The 17,031-nt window shown below is 39.2% G+C and overlaps 1 protein-coding gene across 1 annotated transcript; it reads left to right on the forward strand.

Annotated features, from left to right (window-relative positions):
• Positions 1 to 3,504, forward strand: LOC110901395. The gene is made up of 6 exons (XM_022148226.1): positions 1 to 987; positions 1,057 to 1,597; positions 2,141 to 2,287; positions 2,447 to 2,545; positions 2,660 to 2,916; positions 3,262 to 3,504. The coding sequence occupies exons 1-6, from the start codon at positions 1 to 3 to the stop codon at positions 3,502 to 3,504; spliced, it is 2,274 nt and encodes a 757-aa protein (XP_022003918.1).
• Positions 3,505 to 17,031: the final 13,527 nt, after the last annotated feature.

Here is a 17,031-nt window from a genome sequence, read left to right on the forward strand (position 1 = left end):
ATGTCGTTGAATCAACTAAGTCCAATTGCTCAAGAGGAACTTGAGACCAGAACCACTACTAGACCACCAAAGTTGAAAGGGGTTGAAGACTTCAGCACTTGGAAGACTCGCATTCAATCGTTCTTCGAGTACACGGACTACAATCTGTGGCTCTCTGTCACCGCTGGACCTCACATTCCAACGGTTGTTCGAGGAGATGCGGTAGTTGCTAACAACGATGCAACCACCTTCACTGATGAAGACAAGGCTCTAATCCAACGTGATCGACGTGCTCATGCTGCCTTAACCATGGCACTGTCAACTGGTGACTGTAACATGTTTGAAGAACACCGAACTGCAAATGCACTCTGGAATGCATTGATTGAGTATTATGAGGGAAATGAAGAGCTGATCGAAAGCAAGAGAGACATGGTGCAGAAACAATATGACATGTTTTGTGGAGTTCGTGGAGAAAGTCTTTCCGATCACATCAGTCGCTTTCTGAATATGATGACCAAAATGAAGAAGGTGGGAAATCCTGTCACAAACCGTGCTGCAATAAAGAAGCTGCTAGATTCACTCCCCAAGGAATGGAGTCTTCAATGCATGATGATCAAGAAGGATTTCCTCAACAACCCAAATCCCGTCACTTTGTCCGACTTAATTAACACCCTAAGAGCCTTTGAAATGGATGTCAACAAACGAGAAATGAACACTGCTGGTTACCCACCAAAGTCAACTCAAACTTCTGCTGGATTGAAGAATGTGGCATTTCTTGCTTCAGGTGGCATCAGTCCACAAGCTTCTGACTTAATTTACGCGAACGCTTCCGCAAGCGCATCAAAAACTCCACAACCTAGTGAGAAAACCATCACGGTTGGTGATACACAAGCGTTGAAGGTGTCGACTGAAAACGTGGCACTTTTCAACATGTTTCTGAGCAGCTATGAAGCTTTGATGTCTGGAGAATTGAAGAAGGAGATGTTCACTGCTGAAGACATGTATCAGGTTGATCCAGATGACATGGAAGAAATGGATCTGAAATGGCAGATGGCCATGATCACTTTGAGGTTAAAGAAATTTCAAGACAAAACAAGAAAGCGTTTGGGTCTTGGAAAAGCTGGTTTTGATAAACCCAAACTAAGATGCTACAACTGTAAGAATCTGGGCCATTTCAAGCGTGACTGCCCCTTGTTGAAAGAAGGAAACATTGAATCAACTCCTGCTGTAAAACAAATCACCGTTGAAGAAAATAAGAACAACGCGTCTCCTAGCACGCCAAAAGCTTTAGTCGTCGAAGACTATGATTGGAGTGAAGAAATTGCTGAAGCTAAGGAGCAAGTCAACAAAGCTCTCATGGCAAAGATTTCAAGCGATTCCTCATCGAAGCAGTTCGAGAAACAGACAGCTGGAATTCCAAAAGGAGACTATACGGCTGACAAAGGTCTGAAAAGCATTCTCACCTCCATAGAGCCTGAGAAAGAAAAGAAGTCTGGAGAAGCAAAGGAGCATGGGTCTGAAGAGGCATCTGATCAGAAGAAGGGCAAAGAAAAGGTCCCAGCTGCAACTATGAAAACAGAAACTTCAAAAGAAAAAGCTGACAAAGACTTGGTAAACAGTATTCCACATAGTTTTAAAGTAAAATTATGCACACCTGCATGCGTTGATGTCGTGGCACATTACAAGTCTCTAAATCTAGAATTTGAGAGACAAAAAGATAAAGCTTTAAAATTTAACAACGAGCTTAAACAGAACGAGGCCGCATATCAGAGAAAGTTGAATTCAACTTTAGCTGAAATGCAAACTCTAAAGGAATTTGTGTTTAGAAAAGATTTTATTATTAACGATCTCACAGAAAGATTAGAAAAAGCTTTAAACGAAAAGAATAAATTACAAATTATAATAGACAAATGGAATGTCAGTCAAAAGGCCTTTACTGACATTAAAAACTGCCAACGACCAACGTTTGTGAAAGACGGGATTGGATGTAAGGATAGGCACGGAAATGAAAGAAAACTTTTCTTTCCACCACATAGCAAAAACTATGTGCCTATGCCAACTCCTCATCCCGAAAACGATCTCATAAATAAAAAGGCCTCTGTTGAACAAAATGAGTATTGTGAAAATGAAACAACCGCTAACTTTTCTAAAAGTAATGCAGATCCAATTGTGTGTAAAGAAGATGTGTGCGATGAGGATGGAGACTGCGGCAGTTCAAAAATAGGAATCGGATATTCAGGCGACAGTTATTCCACCGTTAACTGGTTCGCCTGGAACTGTTCTAGGAGAAACAATATTCAGGATGAATGTAATAATTTAAGTAGGATGGATGACTGTAATGGCCGTGTGCCTAAATTTAAATCTTCAGATGACTGTAAGGGCCATGTGCCCACATTTGAGACCCGTGATCGTGAACATTTTGTGTCTGAATGTCATGATTTAAATTCTGCATTTTGTGATGATAAAGCTGTTTGTGAATCTCCTGTATTTGTGCCAGAATTGAAAAAGAATAGCTTTGGAAAATTCCTCACAGAGGAAATTCCAGAATTTATTCCATCTCGAACAGGTATGACAGATTCAGAAAAGAGTGTCACTGAAGATCACTTCAATGGAGAATCAAGTATCACTGCCTCAGAAGATAAACAAAAATCATAAAGCTCAAATGAAGATCAAATAACAGATGGTGAAAGTCTCGAATTCTTGAGTGAAGAAACCCCGAAAACCTCAAGTGAAGATCTGAATACAAATGATGAAAGCTCCGAGTGTTCAAGTGTTGAAACAATCGAAGACCAAGACTCAGAAAGTTCAAGTGAAGATCAAAGCTACAATGAGTCAAGTTACGAAGCAAGTGAAGAGCGAAGCTCAAGCGAGGACAACACGTCTGAAAGTTCATCTGATTCAGACAGTGATGAAAAATGTTCAGAAGATGAAAGCAGAGTGGACAAGAAAATGAAGAAAGCAGAAAGCTCAAGACTCTCATCACATACATCATCTTCTAACACCAAAAGACCCAGACGTAAAAGATGCGTTCGTTGTGGTCACTTAGGACATACAGCGAAACATTGTAAAACCAAGAAGTTTTCTAAACCAGAATATGATTTTGTCACAAACTTCACATATCAACTCAACTATCTTAAGAAGTCTGTTAAAAATCTGGTTGAGTTAACAGCCTATTTTTGGAAACAAAAAGAGGACAACGTGGGTCAAAACCACGATAGATTCAAAATGAAGCAAATCTAGGTTCCCAAACTAAACTAATTTGTGTATATTCTTGTATTTCAGAATAAGCTACAGAAATGGCTCCGTATGCTTATGGAGTACATCTGGCATGTCGACAACGGATGCTCAAGACACATGACTGGATTGAAGGAACTTCTGAAGAAATTTCGTTTCATCGATGGTGATTTCGTGTCTTTCGCTAGAGACGAGAAAGGAGGGAAGATCGTTGGAGTAGGAGATGTGGTGTCTGAAGCCCCACATTGGAAAATGTCAACTATGTTCCAGAATTGTGCTACAATCTCATGAGTGTATCATAAGTCTGTGATAAAGGAATATCGGTGCTTTTCAATGACATGGAATGCTTGTTTCTCAAGCCTGGATATGTTGTTCCTGCAGAAATGATCATGCTCACTGCTCCAAGACAAAACAATACATACATGCTCAACATGAAAAATGCCAAGACAAATGACAACTTGACGTGCTTGATTTCAAAGGCTTCAGAATCGGAGTCACTGCTTTGGCACAGGCGATTGGGGCATGTAAATTTCAAAAATATGTGTGGGCGCTCGGGGGGCAAAAGTGAAAGTGCACTAATTTTAATGTTTTTTACTAATTTCGTGAAAATAACGTTAAAAGATGGGATGGTTAATCATGCATCATGTGGTGGCGTTGATAGCCAAAAGACAAAGGGGTACATGCACTAATCGGCATTTGTCTCAATTGCTGAGTGTTATGTGTCTTATGTCCAAGGCTTGATGCAAAACTACAATCGAGCCGGGGGTCTCATTGGAAGCAGCCTCTCTATTCCTACGGGGTAGAGGTAAGGCTGTCTACATCTCACCCTCCTCAGACCCTACCTTAGCTTTGCTATTGGTGGGATATACTGAGTATGATGATGATGATGATGATGATGATGAATAAACTCTCTAAGTTAAACCTAGTAAGAGGACTTCCGATAAAAGAATTTCCCTTTTCTGAAAAATGTATTGCATGCGCCCAGGGAACGCAACACAAGAAGTCGCACAAGTCCAAAGCAGTGAATACGATTACTGCGCCACTTCAGTTGATGCATATGGATCTTTTTGGTCCAATTAGCGTTAAAAGTCTTGCTAAAAGTTCCTATTGTTTGGTGATTACAGATGATTTCTCACGATTTTCATGGGTCTATTTTCTTGAAGCAAAAAGCGAGACAGCTGAAGTTCTCAAATCGTTCATACCGCTGATTGAAAACATGACTAGACTGAAAGTGAAGTCGATCAGAAGTGATAATGGGTCCGAGTTCAAAAATCAGACCTTCATATCCTTCTGTGCAGAAAAGGGAATTCATCTCCAATACAGTGCAGCCAGAACTCCCCAACAAAATGGAGTCGCCGAACGCAAGAACAGAACGTTTATCGAAGCTGCAAGAACCATGCTGGTGGATTCAAAGCTTCCAATCATCTTTTGGGCAGAAGCGATAAATACAGCATGCTACATTCTGAACAGGGTCCTCATTGTAAAACCACACAGAAAAATGGCATATGAACTTCACTTCAAAAGAAAGCCGCTTACTGACTTCTTCAGACCATTTAGATGTTCGTGTACTCTTCTAAACACTCAAGAAAATCTCATCAAATTTGAAGCAGTGGGTGATATCTGCTACTTCATGGGGTATTCATCCACATAGAAGGCCTACCGAGTTTACAACAAAAGAAGGAAGATGGTGATTGAATCATATTATGTTGATTTTCAAGAAGGAAAATACACCAACACTGGAAGTACTCCTGATTGGTTCTATGATGTGGGTGTGATTTTCAACACCTTTGAAATTACGGAAGATGCTCCAGAAACTGAACTGGTTGAAGACACTCAAGTTGAACCACTGTTTGACTCATTAGACATGGGTTTAACTCCGTTTACTACCCGTTTATCTCCATCAACTGCTGACCCAATTCTTTCTGTGAATGAAACAACTGGTGACACTTCGCCTGAGAACACCCAAGAAAACGGTGCTTCTTCTTCACAGGCGAATGTGGATGAACCAACTCAAGAAGATGATCCACCAGTGATTTACGTGGACAAACAGTTCACCAACCTTCCGCAGCAGATTGAGTCTCTGGCAAATGCAGGATACAAGACAAACCGAAATCATCCTCTTGAAAACGTCATAGGTGCAGTCGAAGAAGGAGTGCGTGCACGCGGGCAGTCGTCAAGCATCAACAAAGGACTCTTTGCAGCTCTTCTCTCGCAATCCGTTCCACGAGACATCGAAGAGGCTATTCAAGACTCCAGTTGGGTCCAGGCCATGCAGGAGGAGCTATCTCAATTTCGCAAGCTTAAAGTTTGGGAATTAGTTGATTTACCTGAAGGAAAGTTTCCAATTGGTACTAAATGGGTCTTCCGTAACAAGATGGATGATCGTGGAGTGGTAATTAAGAACAAGGCCAGATTGGTGGTGCAAGGATTTCGTCAGGAGGAAGGGATTGACTACGAAGAAGTTTTCGCTCCAGTTGCACGACTGGAAGCCATCAGAATATTCCTGGCATATGCATCATACAGAAATTTCAAAGTTTTTCAAATAGATGTAAAGAGTACTTTTCTTTACGGGAAGGTAAAGGAAGAAGTCTACGTATGTCAACCTCCAGGGTTCGAAGATCCTCATTTTCCAGGTCGTTACCTCAAGTTGGACAAAGCGCTCTATGGTCTTCATCAAGCTCCACGTGCTTGGTATGAAACTTTGTCAACTTACCTGTTAGAGTGTGGGTACACCAGAGGAAAGATCGACATGACTCTCTTTACCAAGAAGATCGGGGAAGATGTAATGCTGGTTCAAATCTACGTCGACGATATCATTTTCGGGTCGACTAACGAGGCGTTGTGTAGGGAATTCGAGACCGTCATGAAGGCAAAATTCGAAATGAGCATGATGGGAGAGCTGAATTTCTTCTTAGGGCTAGAAGTGAAGCAAAAGGAGGACGGGATTGTCATTCATCAGGCCTAGTACATTCGGGATATTCTCACGAAGTACAACATGAACGACTGTAAAGTCGCCAGCACCCCGCTCGCCTCTCAGACAGAGTTTACTCTAGATCCTCAAGGAAAACCTGTAAACAAATCCTTTTATCGCTCGATGATCGGTTCTCTGATGTACTTGACGGCTAGCAGGCCGGACATTATGTGGGCCGTCTGTCTTTGTGCTCGATTTCAGACAAATCCCAAGGAATCTCACGAAACTGCTGTAAAGCGCATCTTCCGCTATCTCAAAGGAACTCAGAAACTAGGTCTTTGGTATCCTAAAGATAGTAATTTTGATCTTATTGCCTATTCTGACAGTGATCATGCAGGTTGTAAAGTAGATCGCAGGTCTGTATCAGGAGGATGTCAATTCTTGGGAAATCGTTTGATCTCATGGCAAAGCAAGAAGCAGACAACGGTGTCCACCTCAACAGCTCAGGCAGAATACACTGCGGCCTACAGCTGCTGTTCACAAGTTCTCTGGATACAAAATTAGTTGTTGGATTATGGAATCAACATAATGAAGACTCCTATATTCATCGACAATGAAGCATGTCTGGGAATTGTGAAGAATCCCATACACCACTCAAGAACAAAGCACATTGAAATTCGAATTCACGCAATTCGAGATGCCTACGAGAAGGGATATATTCAAGTGGTGCCAGTGGATACAACACAGCAGCGGGCCGACATTTTCACGAAAGCCTTTGATAAAACTCGATTCAGCCAGCTGGTAACCTGGTTGGAAATGGTTAATTTCCTTGAGTGGAAATGAATCTTGTGATTCAAACTGTCCGTAAATACTCTATCCTTTGTTAAAAAAAAATGTTTGTTGAGAGAAAAACAAGTATCGAAAAACGTCGCCCACCAAAAAGATATTCTGTTTAAAATTTTATTTTCGGGCAAATGGACTCACGAAAATAAAGATTTTAGGGGGGATATGTTCAGAAAATCCAAAAACAGATGCTTATGTCTGACTCCTGCTAGAGGAAGTGATAGAAAATTGCTAACGCTTTGTCATTTCTTGCAAAAACAGAAAACAAAAAGAAATCGGGGTACCAAGCAACGACATGTTGGTAGATTCAGCAACACCGACGAGTAAACTGCTGTTAGGGAGCAAAACATAACGTCTACAAAAGAATTCTGGCTTTTCTCAGGCATTACGCATCTCAGTGGGTAACACGTTGCGGCATATGGCTTAATGGTCTTAAATCTTGTGTTGACAGATTGCCAAAGTCTGAGATTTCAGGTCTTTAAAATGGTATTTCATTCGGGGGATATCATAGTTGTTCTTCTGCTGCATCCAGATACATGCTGACCTAGACGCTATGATATCCTTTTCATAATAAGTGCCTTATATATCAAAAAGGCCAAACCCTTTTCATAATAAGCGCCAAATCTGGCCAAAACCTAGATAGATTAGTTTGGTCACTCTGCTGTACAGAAGTACTGACCTGTTCACCAAACTATCTGTCTTAGCCCTCGATAGTTCTTGGGATCTCTGTTGTACGAAAGTACAGACCTGATCTCCGCTCTATCGTTGAAGAGAATGAAACCAATATACTCACCCGTTATGAGGAATCTTTGCGCATACCTTGATCGCGGGGGTATGTCCTGATGTGGGACTCACGGGGGCGTAATGATTCTATTCTCAATAGCTTGTGTGGGGGCCATTGAAGACTTGTCAATATTACCAAAAACATGATAAAAAGCGCTCTCCGAAGGCACGTTGAAAGAAGGATGCATGGATTTAAACGGACAAACATACTAGCAGTTTTTCTTGTGCCCTGGTTAGTAAATAATAATAATAATAAATATAGAAATTGGCAAGTGTTGGCAATATGATCTTCTGCAGGTATGTTGGCAAGCGTTGAATGTTACAAGAAATTTCGCGTAGAATGGAACCTCCCAAAGCTGGAAATTCGAAGTTCGGAGTCAAAATGGCCCAAGTTTTATCAAGTTTGTGAATATTACGTAATAAATAATATTTTAAACAAAACTGGGCACGTTTTACGAGAAAGTTTGAAATCTACGAGCGAAATTAGAAAGTTTTGAAAATTCTCAAGTTGGCGGCGAAATTAAGATACCAGCGAACTTATGATTTCGCTGGTTATCTATTTCCTTGTATATATATCCTTAACCGTCATTTTTTTTAAATCTTTTCAAAATCCTTCATCATCTTCTCTCTAAAAACCGAATCAACATCACATTAAACTTTTACAAGATCAGAATCAACACTACTTTAAACTTCCACAAGATTCATTGACATTCAAAGCTCATCAGGTAATCTTCAGATTGATGTTCAACGATCTCAACCCCTGCATTCTTTGTCTTATAATTCCGGTTAACTGTTCTAATTGTTCATGATATAGTCCTTTGTTCATAGTTCTTAAATCTCGAATCAGTCATTGTTGTTGTTGGAGTACGTTGCGAGTATGAAACCGGTTAAGCGTTGACACCGAAATACTTGCACATGTTTTGATCGGTCTGAAATCCATGTCAATCAATGAAATCTGTTAAGGGTGGTGTATGGTTTATTGACCTTAATTCTTGCGTTGATAGATTGCAAAAATATGAAGTGTTGGGTCTTTATACTGATATTTCATCTGGGGATATCTTGGCTGTCCTTTTGTTTAGAACTAAAATTATACATGACCCCAGGAAAGAAAGTCACCTAGAATTAGCTCATTTCTATTTGAATGTCTGTATGTTGTCCCGATACACACAATTTTGATCTGATTCTGAAATCTTCTCTGAAAAAAGTCGTGTACCTCCTCTGCTGCATCCAGATATATGCTGACCTGGAGGTGCTAGGCAACGACAGCTTCTGCTGCATCCAGATACATTCTGACCTAGCTGTACGTTGTCGCGCTATAGATCTAATACACCCGAAAGAGGCCCTCAAGTGCCCAAAAGAAACCCAAGAAACCTATATAAAATTCAGTTAACTCATTTGATCTGTATATTATACCTTCTCTGCTAAAGATCTATTTTGTTCTCTTCTCAACCTATTCCCAGTTAAGATTTCAGAAATCTGGATTGGACTTGTGAAATATGTGGTAGGGAAGATACTTTCATGATAGAGTGTGTTGTTTATATTTCCAGGATTTGATTAGTATTTATTTGGGTGTTCATTGTTAAGCAATCAAAACATGATAAAACAGATTATATGCAGACCTAGACATAGTCAGGATATCTTAAAGGATGACATCAGTATACTCACCTACTACGATGAATCTTTGTGCATACCTTGATCGCGGGGGTATATCCTGAAGTGGGACACACTAGTATATCAGTATTAAATGTTGGTGCACTACGTCTGTCGACTACGTCTTACATCGAGTCTTAGTGTTGTATAGGTTAGACATGGCACGGAATCCTAGAAATATGAGATTGTATAGGTTTCGCTTATGTGTCAGTGTTTAGGTTTCGCTTATGTGTCAACTGTCATAGTTCCGCTTGTATGGTCATGATAGTTCCGCTTGAACGTCATTGTTGTAGGTCCGCTTATACGGTCATGTCCGTATAAGCGGAACCTCCTCATCTATAAATAGGGTCCTTTCAAGCGAAACTAGACACATAGTTAGAGGTGTTTTCTTCCGATGAGCCACGAAGTGCTGCCGAAGTGCTATCAGAACGTGTACTCGTGTTATTGATCAATACAACAGCAAATTTAAGTGAATTCGACTGAAATAGCACCAAATCATTAGTTTCCGCCTCTTGATTTGGATAGGAATTCTTCTAATCGACTCAAACAGGGCCGAACGCGATCCTACAATTGGTATCAGAGCTCAAGAGGGAGAGTTCTTGCCATTTCAGCTGCATTTCATCTATTTTTCTACACTTTCTTCAAAAGTTTTAAAATTTTTCACGGTAAAACAAGCTCAAAATCTCATGGATTGTGCATAATAGTATATAGACAAACCCTGGAAAGTTTGATGTTAAAATTCACTTTAAAAATGGGTCAAAACTGCTCGTGAATAGGTTCCGCTTTAACGAACAAGGTAGTTCCGCTTCAAGGAACAAGTCAGGTTCGCTTTAGTGTCAGCTCAGCAGCTAGTTTCGCTTCAAGGTACAGGTGGTTTCGCTCCAAATAGCACCTTGTTCCGCTTATATGTGCAAGTTAGGTTCGCTTATTTAGACAATTTCTGATAGTTCCGCTTCAAAGGGTCCGCTTCAAAGACACTCTGTTGTAGTTCCGCTCAAGAGTTCCGCTTGAACTGATAACTTAGTGGTTCCGCTTATAAGACACTTGAAGGTTCCGCTTATAAGACATTCAAGGTTCCGCTTGTACTGACAACTTAGGGTTTCGCTTGAAGTAACAATCAAGGTTCCGCTTTTCTGGACAGTTAGTGTTTCGCTTGAGAGAACATTTTGCCTAAACTTTGAAATTTGTGAACCGGTGACCTTTGAACAATGGACAACGAATTTTATAACGCCTTTGCTAGTCCGATCTCAATGACTCAAAATGCTTTGATTGAAAATGAAACCGGACGTCTCAGAAACCGCCTAAACTCATGGATATTGATGATTATAACGTGTGGTCTGAACGTTTTGGAAACTGGGTCGAGGCTTATCACCTAGATGCGTGGGAACACACTGAAGAGCCATATGTTAGGCCCACGAGAAATAATGTTACGTTAGCACTTAGAGAGATGAGTACAGAAGATAAAAAGAAATATCGAGATGAGAAACTCATGGTGAGTCTGCTTCAGCAAGCGATAAAAGAAATATCTTGATATTGCTTCAACATGATGGAACTGCTTATTCAATCTGGACAGAATTGGAAGCAAAGTTTGTTGGAAGTGATGATATGCTCAAAAATAAAATGTCTCTCATGAAGAAAGAATTTGACTTATTCTGTGGTTTGAAATATGAAAACACCAAGCAAATAATTGATAGATATTGTAACTTGGTGAGAAACATGTCAAAACTTGGAATTAAGAAAGATACTGATGAATTGATTGAAAAACTTGCAGATGCGCTACCATATGAGACTTGGGGAACGTTTCTGATGATGCTGAGATCCAACAGAAAAGATTACAAGAATATGACACTGGGAGATTTCATCAAGCACCTGGAAGCTCAAGAGATGGAGCAGAGAAAGATTGCCAGGATGAAGAATTACGATGGAGAACAGGATATCAGCTTGTACTACAAGAGTGGTGCTACTGGATCAACCAATCATTCTCCAAAAATCGAAACTGCTTTTAGTGTTAAAGATTCTTCTGAAAAGAAATCTTCCCAGGGATCTAGCAGCTCAAGATTTTCATCATTCGATCCAGACATTTCTGTAACAAAGAATGGAAGAAAACTTCAGTGTAATATTGTTCTTAGTATTGAAAATGATCAAGATTACACTGAAGAGATTGCTAAAAATCAAATGTCTTTGTTAGGAATGGTTCTTGAGTCTTATAGTAGTTTTGTGGCCGGAAAGATCGGTAATCCAATGCTCACGAAAGAGGATTATGATCAAATTGATGCTGAAGAGATGGAATTAATGGACATAAAATGGTGCATGGCTAGTGTTATGAGACGAGCTGAAAAATTTAAACAAATTACGGGAAGAGATGATTTCCGTGATGCAAATGTTTCAACTTTAAGCTTTGATAAATCTAAAGTTACGTGTTTTCGTTGCAGGGAAAAGGGGCATTTCAAGAGGGAGTGCAAAAACCGTGAAGCTACTGGAGCCCAAAATCCTTTCGGAAACAACGACTATCACAAAAAGGCGATTTATCATCAAGTCACACCACCAGCACAGCATCAGGCACAAACTGCACATGGGAGAGATGTGATTGACGGGTCAAAAAGAGCATGTCTAAGCAAATATGAAAACTTTTCATGGGATAAATATATTCCAACAAACAGCAAAGTGTGTTTGGCAGAACAAGAAGATGAAAAGTTGGCTGAAGGTTTTTGTTGGGATGATTTTTTCCCAGATGAAGATCTCATGGCCAAAGAGATGTCCAAAAACACTTCAAATGTTAATGCTTTCTTTGCTAATGCCTATGATTTGAAATGTGCAGAAAGAAGCAGGAAAGTCATGGAAGCTGCTGAAGCAAGACGGAAAAAGCTTGAAGAAGAGGAAGAAGAGGAAGAGAGATTAAAAGCTGAAGCTGAGAGAAAAAGAAGAGCTGAATTTTTAAGATCAAACAGAACAGTCAAAGAGGTTCCTGAATTTGAAGTAAAAGTTGATGCTGAACCAGTTGAAGTTCCAGAAAAATGCATGAACTGTGATTCTTTAATCAAGCAGAACAATGAGTTGCTGCATAACATAAACAGATTAAAAGAATCATATGATAGAATGAACAGAGAAATCAACAAGTATACTGATTCAAGTGGTGAACAAGCTGTGGCAATGAATACACTGAAGATAGCGTACCTGAGACAGCTTGATGATGCTAATTTTCATATAAAGAAGTGTGCAGATCTGGAGTTGGAGTTAGCAACACAAAAGATAGAAACTGAGAAAGTGAAAAAGTTATTAGAAAGTTACTCATGTTCTACTTTTGTTGTTGCCAGGATTTATCCGGTTGTGGAAAATTTGAAGACGTTTGGAGAAGTGAAGACGTCAGAAGAAAAGAAATCTGTGACAAAAGACGAAGAAAAGTGAGGACTTCTGGTAAGAAATCAAATGTGGTCTACAATAGATGTCCGCCCCCGGCCGAAAATGGATATTCACCTCGAAATCCAAATTCTGATAGAGTCGAAAAAGCAATAAACTTAGAATGGGAGTCTGGGCCATCGGATAACTTGCCAGAAAATATTGATGTCACGTACACGTCATCCGACACTGATCATGAGTCAAAGTTGATAAAGAGTGTGGTCGATCAGGTGCTAGATAAAGATGACAGTGAGGAGTCAAACATGGAGTACAAACCCCAGTCAAAGTCAGGGTCCAATGCGTCAAAGCTGTAGGATCGTTAGAAGACCTGACGAGTCGATCAGAAGAGTGCTTAGACAGAATCAGAGGCGGAATTCATTGATTCGGTCTTCGTTTAGCTTGATTTCACTAATTTGTCTATGTTTATTGCTCTTTCTAACAAGTTACAAGCTCTGGAGACGATTTGGCAGGGCTTCGCCGTACCATACAAGACCACACACACACTACTGTCTAGATCCGCTCATGTGTCCCTTATATAGGGCATGGTGGTTCGCTTATATGGACATGTCCATATAAGCGGACCTCACATGTCCATATAAGGGGACCTATATGGTTGACATAAAAGCGGACCTACTGACTAATGACCATATGAGCGGACCTAACTCACTATACACATACAATCTCCTGTTTTCTCGTACAATGAGCCCTAATCTAACATTCTAAGACAAAGACTTGATCCAAGACGAAATCAACAGATGAAGTGCACCAACAAAAGCCAACATTCAAAAAGAACAAACGGGTTTATGATAAAGAGTTTTTGATGTCAAAATCTAATTTGAATGATGAATCATTCAAAGTGGCTTATACTTTGAAAGATTCTGATAAATTATATTCTGATAAAACTTTTCCAATAAGAAGTGTCAGATTTGAAATGATTCAAAAGGTTTTCAAAATAACAGAAATTAATATTTCTGAAATAAAAGATTTACATCTTTCCGGAAAACCTAAACAATACACTTCAAGAGATCAACAAAGAATTAACAAGAAAAGGGGTTACAATTGTGGTTATAGTTTCCAAAAGAAACCAAACCATAATCGTAATTTCAAAAAGAAAGGTCTTGGTTTTATTCCACCGAAAAACTATAAAAATGAAAAAATGAATAAACCAAAAACTGTGTTTGTTTCAGGGAAAACGACAGAAGCTGAAAAAGAACAATCATTCAGAAAGCAGTCAAATCAGGAATTCCTTGCCAAGAAGCAAGAAGAATTAAAGAAGAATGATATTCCAAAGAAGATTGAAAAGAGAACCTGTTTTCAGTGTAAAACTGTTGGTCATGTTGCTAGGAATTGTCCGAAGACATTCAAGCCAAAACAGGAAGTCTCTGGTAAAATGAAAGAGAAAGTCGTTGAGAAAACTGAACTTTCAACCCGGAAGTTTACTGGCTTTGAAAATTCAACTTTTGAAAAAGGAGAATGTTCAAAGAGTGCTTCAAAAAGAAAAGAGAATGTGTCAAATCAAAAATGGGTTGTGAAAGGTTCAGGTAATAATTCTGGTGATGAATCTGATTCCACAAAATCAGAGGAGCCACATGTTGAGAAGAAGGTTGAAAGAAAAGTTCCAACTATGAATGATGAAAACTTTCCACCGTTGCATGCTGAAAATTTTATGAAGAAAGTTGGAAAAGTTGAAATTTCAAATCAATTTTATTCTGACAAGAAGAAATTTGATGTTGAAAAGACTTTCAACGGAAATGTGAAACACATTTTTGGCAAAATGGTCAATGGTAAGGCCAAAGGTGTTAAAGAATTTTATGCTGCCAAAAGAGGGGTTCACAAGTCTGTTAAAAGTAAAGATGATGAGATTGTTACACCCAAGGAAAGTCAGGCTTGGGTGGATATATTTTTCAAAGAGTAGAAACCTGACTTGCCGGAGATCCCAAGTTGGTAATCGTGGATTATGAATCGACATCATTCTTTATCATGTATGTATAATGTGTTTAAGAAGTTTTTGCAGGACTTGCCGGAACTCCCAGGTTTTTAAGCGAGGAGTAGGAATCGGCACCTTGAGAATTCAACCAACAGATGGTAATTGGTTGAAAAACAGGTTTGAAGATTTGTTTGTGCATATCTGCTTATGGTAAATCAAGGACATTAATTTGTACTTGAATTTTTCCTACAAGTGGTTGAAGATAATATGAGGAACCACATCCCCGAACTTGTTAATTGACAAATTTACAAGTGGTAAAATCCATCAAACTTATTTTCCGGAAAAACCATTTTGATTAAAACAAACTTGAGTGTTTTGAAATCATTATGGGAAAATAGTTTGTTGTGAGGGGGAGTTCTGACTGTTTAAGTCAAACGGATGGAGAATTGAGGCAATTCGATATCAGTTGTCATGTTCTGTATAGTTTGTTTTCAATTTTCTTTAGATGTATTTGAATTTTAGGGGGAGTAAGAAATTTTAGAAAATCCAAAAACATCAGAAAATTTGAAAAAGTCAAAAACATGATAAAATTGAAAAATGAGTTTTTGTTGCATAAAAGAGGAAATGATAGTACATCAGTGGACTATCACGACACGCTAAAGAAATGGATAGTCAAAATGTGATAAACAATCTTACTGTGGATGTGTCAGTAGGTTTTCGCACATTTAGTAAACTGTAAAGAGATATAAACCTAAATTTCAAACTTGCTTATTCTGTGGGTTTACAAAACTGTTTGGATATATAGGTAACCCCTGAAATCTTGTTTGAAAGGTCCCTTATTCTGAGATACTAGGTCTTTATACTCAGTGATATCTGGGGTATTATCCCGGGACTTCTGCTGTATGGAAATACTGACCTAGTCCCCGGATAATGCTTTCTGCAAAAAGCTTTGAAATATAAGCTCGCCCTCAGCATGCTGATGAAACAATAAAATTGATAGTCGCTGCTGTTGTAAATAAAAGATCCTCTAAAGGGGACACACCAAAATTCGAAGTCGTCATCTCTCTGCGTATACGGAAGTATCGACCTGAGCTCTCACGGCCCTCGCACATAACCCCTTTACAGATATCATCTGTGGTATACTCACCTGTAAGACTGAATATTGGGATCTGGATACGGGAGTATATTCAAGTAGTGGGACACACGGATAAGTTTAAGTATCTAAGACACTAATTGCATATCTTGAAACAGTTGAAAACTGTGTGAAAATTTAAAAGGACAAACATACTGACAATCTAGGTAAATTGTTTTGAGCTTAAAATGAAATAAAGCTTAACGGTGTTGGTGATATGTCTCAGAAACTGATATGATCCTCTTGCACGGACTCACAAAAATATTGTCTGTAAATATTTCATTTATGCATTGTTTCGTGTTTTTATAAGTAGTGTTAGTTACTTTCATTCAGAAAATTCAAAAAGATTTTCGACAACTGGTGTTGGAAAGCTGATTTTCGAAGTTTAAAGTGCTAAACATGAAGAACAGGTTTGGGAGAGTGAATTTGAAGTTATTAAATTTGCTTGAATAGAGCCAGTAAAAGATCCTGAATGCAAAATCATTTCTGTAGTTTACCATCATAGTTTATAAGTTGTTGAAGAGATTTAATCTTGAAGAAACTTATATTTGGGTAGAGATTGTGCAGGTATATATGTGCCAGGTGATAATCCTGAGATAGATCAGAGTCAGGTAACGATCTTGAACCTGATGGAAGCCTGTCCACGATCTTAGAATGAAGCTGTGAATTCCAGACTATGATCCCAGCAGTTTGAGAAGGGGAGTCTGAAGACAAAAGTTGAAGAAGCAGTTAGAGCCAGTACTAATCCTGGAACTTGCTATCGAGAAAGAGAAGCTTGTTAGTGATGAAGATAGAGTTTGCGGATTCTTGAAATGACAAATACTTTAGAGGATGATTGAAGACTGATAAAGACTGTAGGTTGACAATCGAAGACTCGAAGACTCCGTCAACATCCGAGGGGGAGTCTGTTGGTGCACTACGTCTGTCGACTACGTCTTACATCGAGTCTTAGTGTTGTATAGGTTAGACATGGCACGAAATCCTAGAAATATGAGATTGTATAGGTTTCGCTTATGTGTCAGTGTTTAAGTTTCGCTTATGTGTCAACTGTCATAGTTCCGCTTGTATGGTCATGATAGTTCCGCTTGAACGTCATTGTTGTAGGTCCGCTTATACGGTCATGTCCATATAAGCGGAACCTCCTCATCTATAAATAGGGTCCTTTCAAGCGAAACT

Source organism: Helianthus annuus, chromosome 9 (assembly GCF_002127325.2).
Source record: "Helianthus annuus cultivar XRQ/B chromosome 9, HanXRQr2.0-SUNRISE, whole genome shotgun sequence".
NCBI classification, from domain to species: domain Eukaryota; kingdom Viridiplantae; phylum Streptophyta; class Magnoliopsida; order Asterales; family Asteraceae; genus Helianthus; species Helianthus annuus.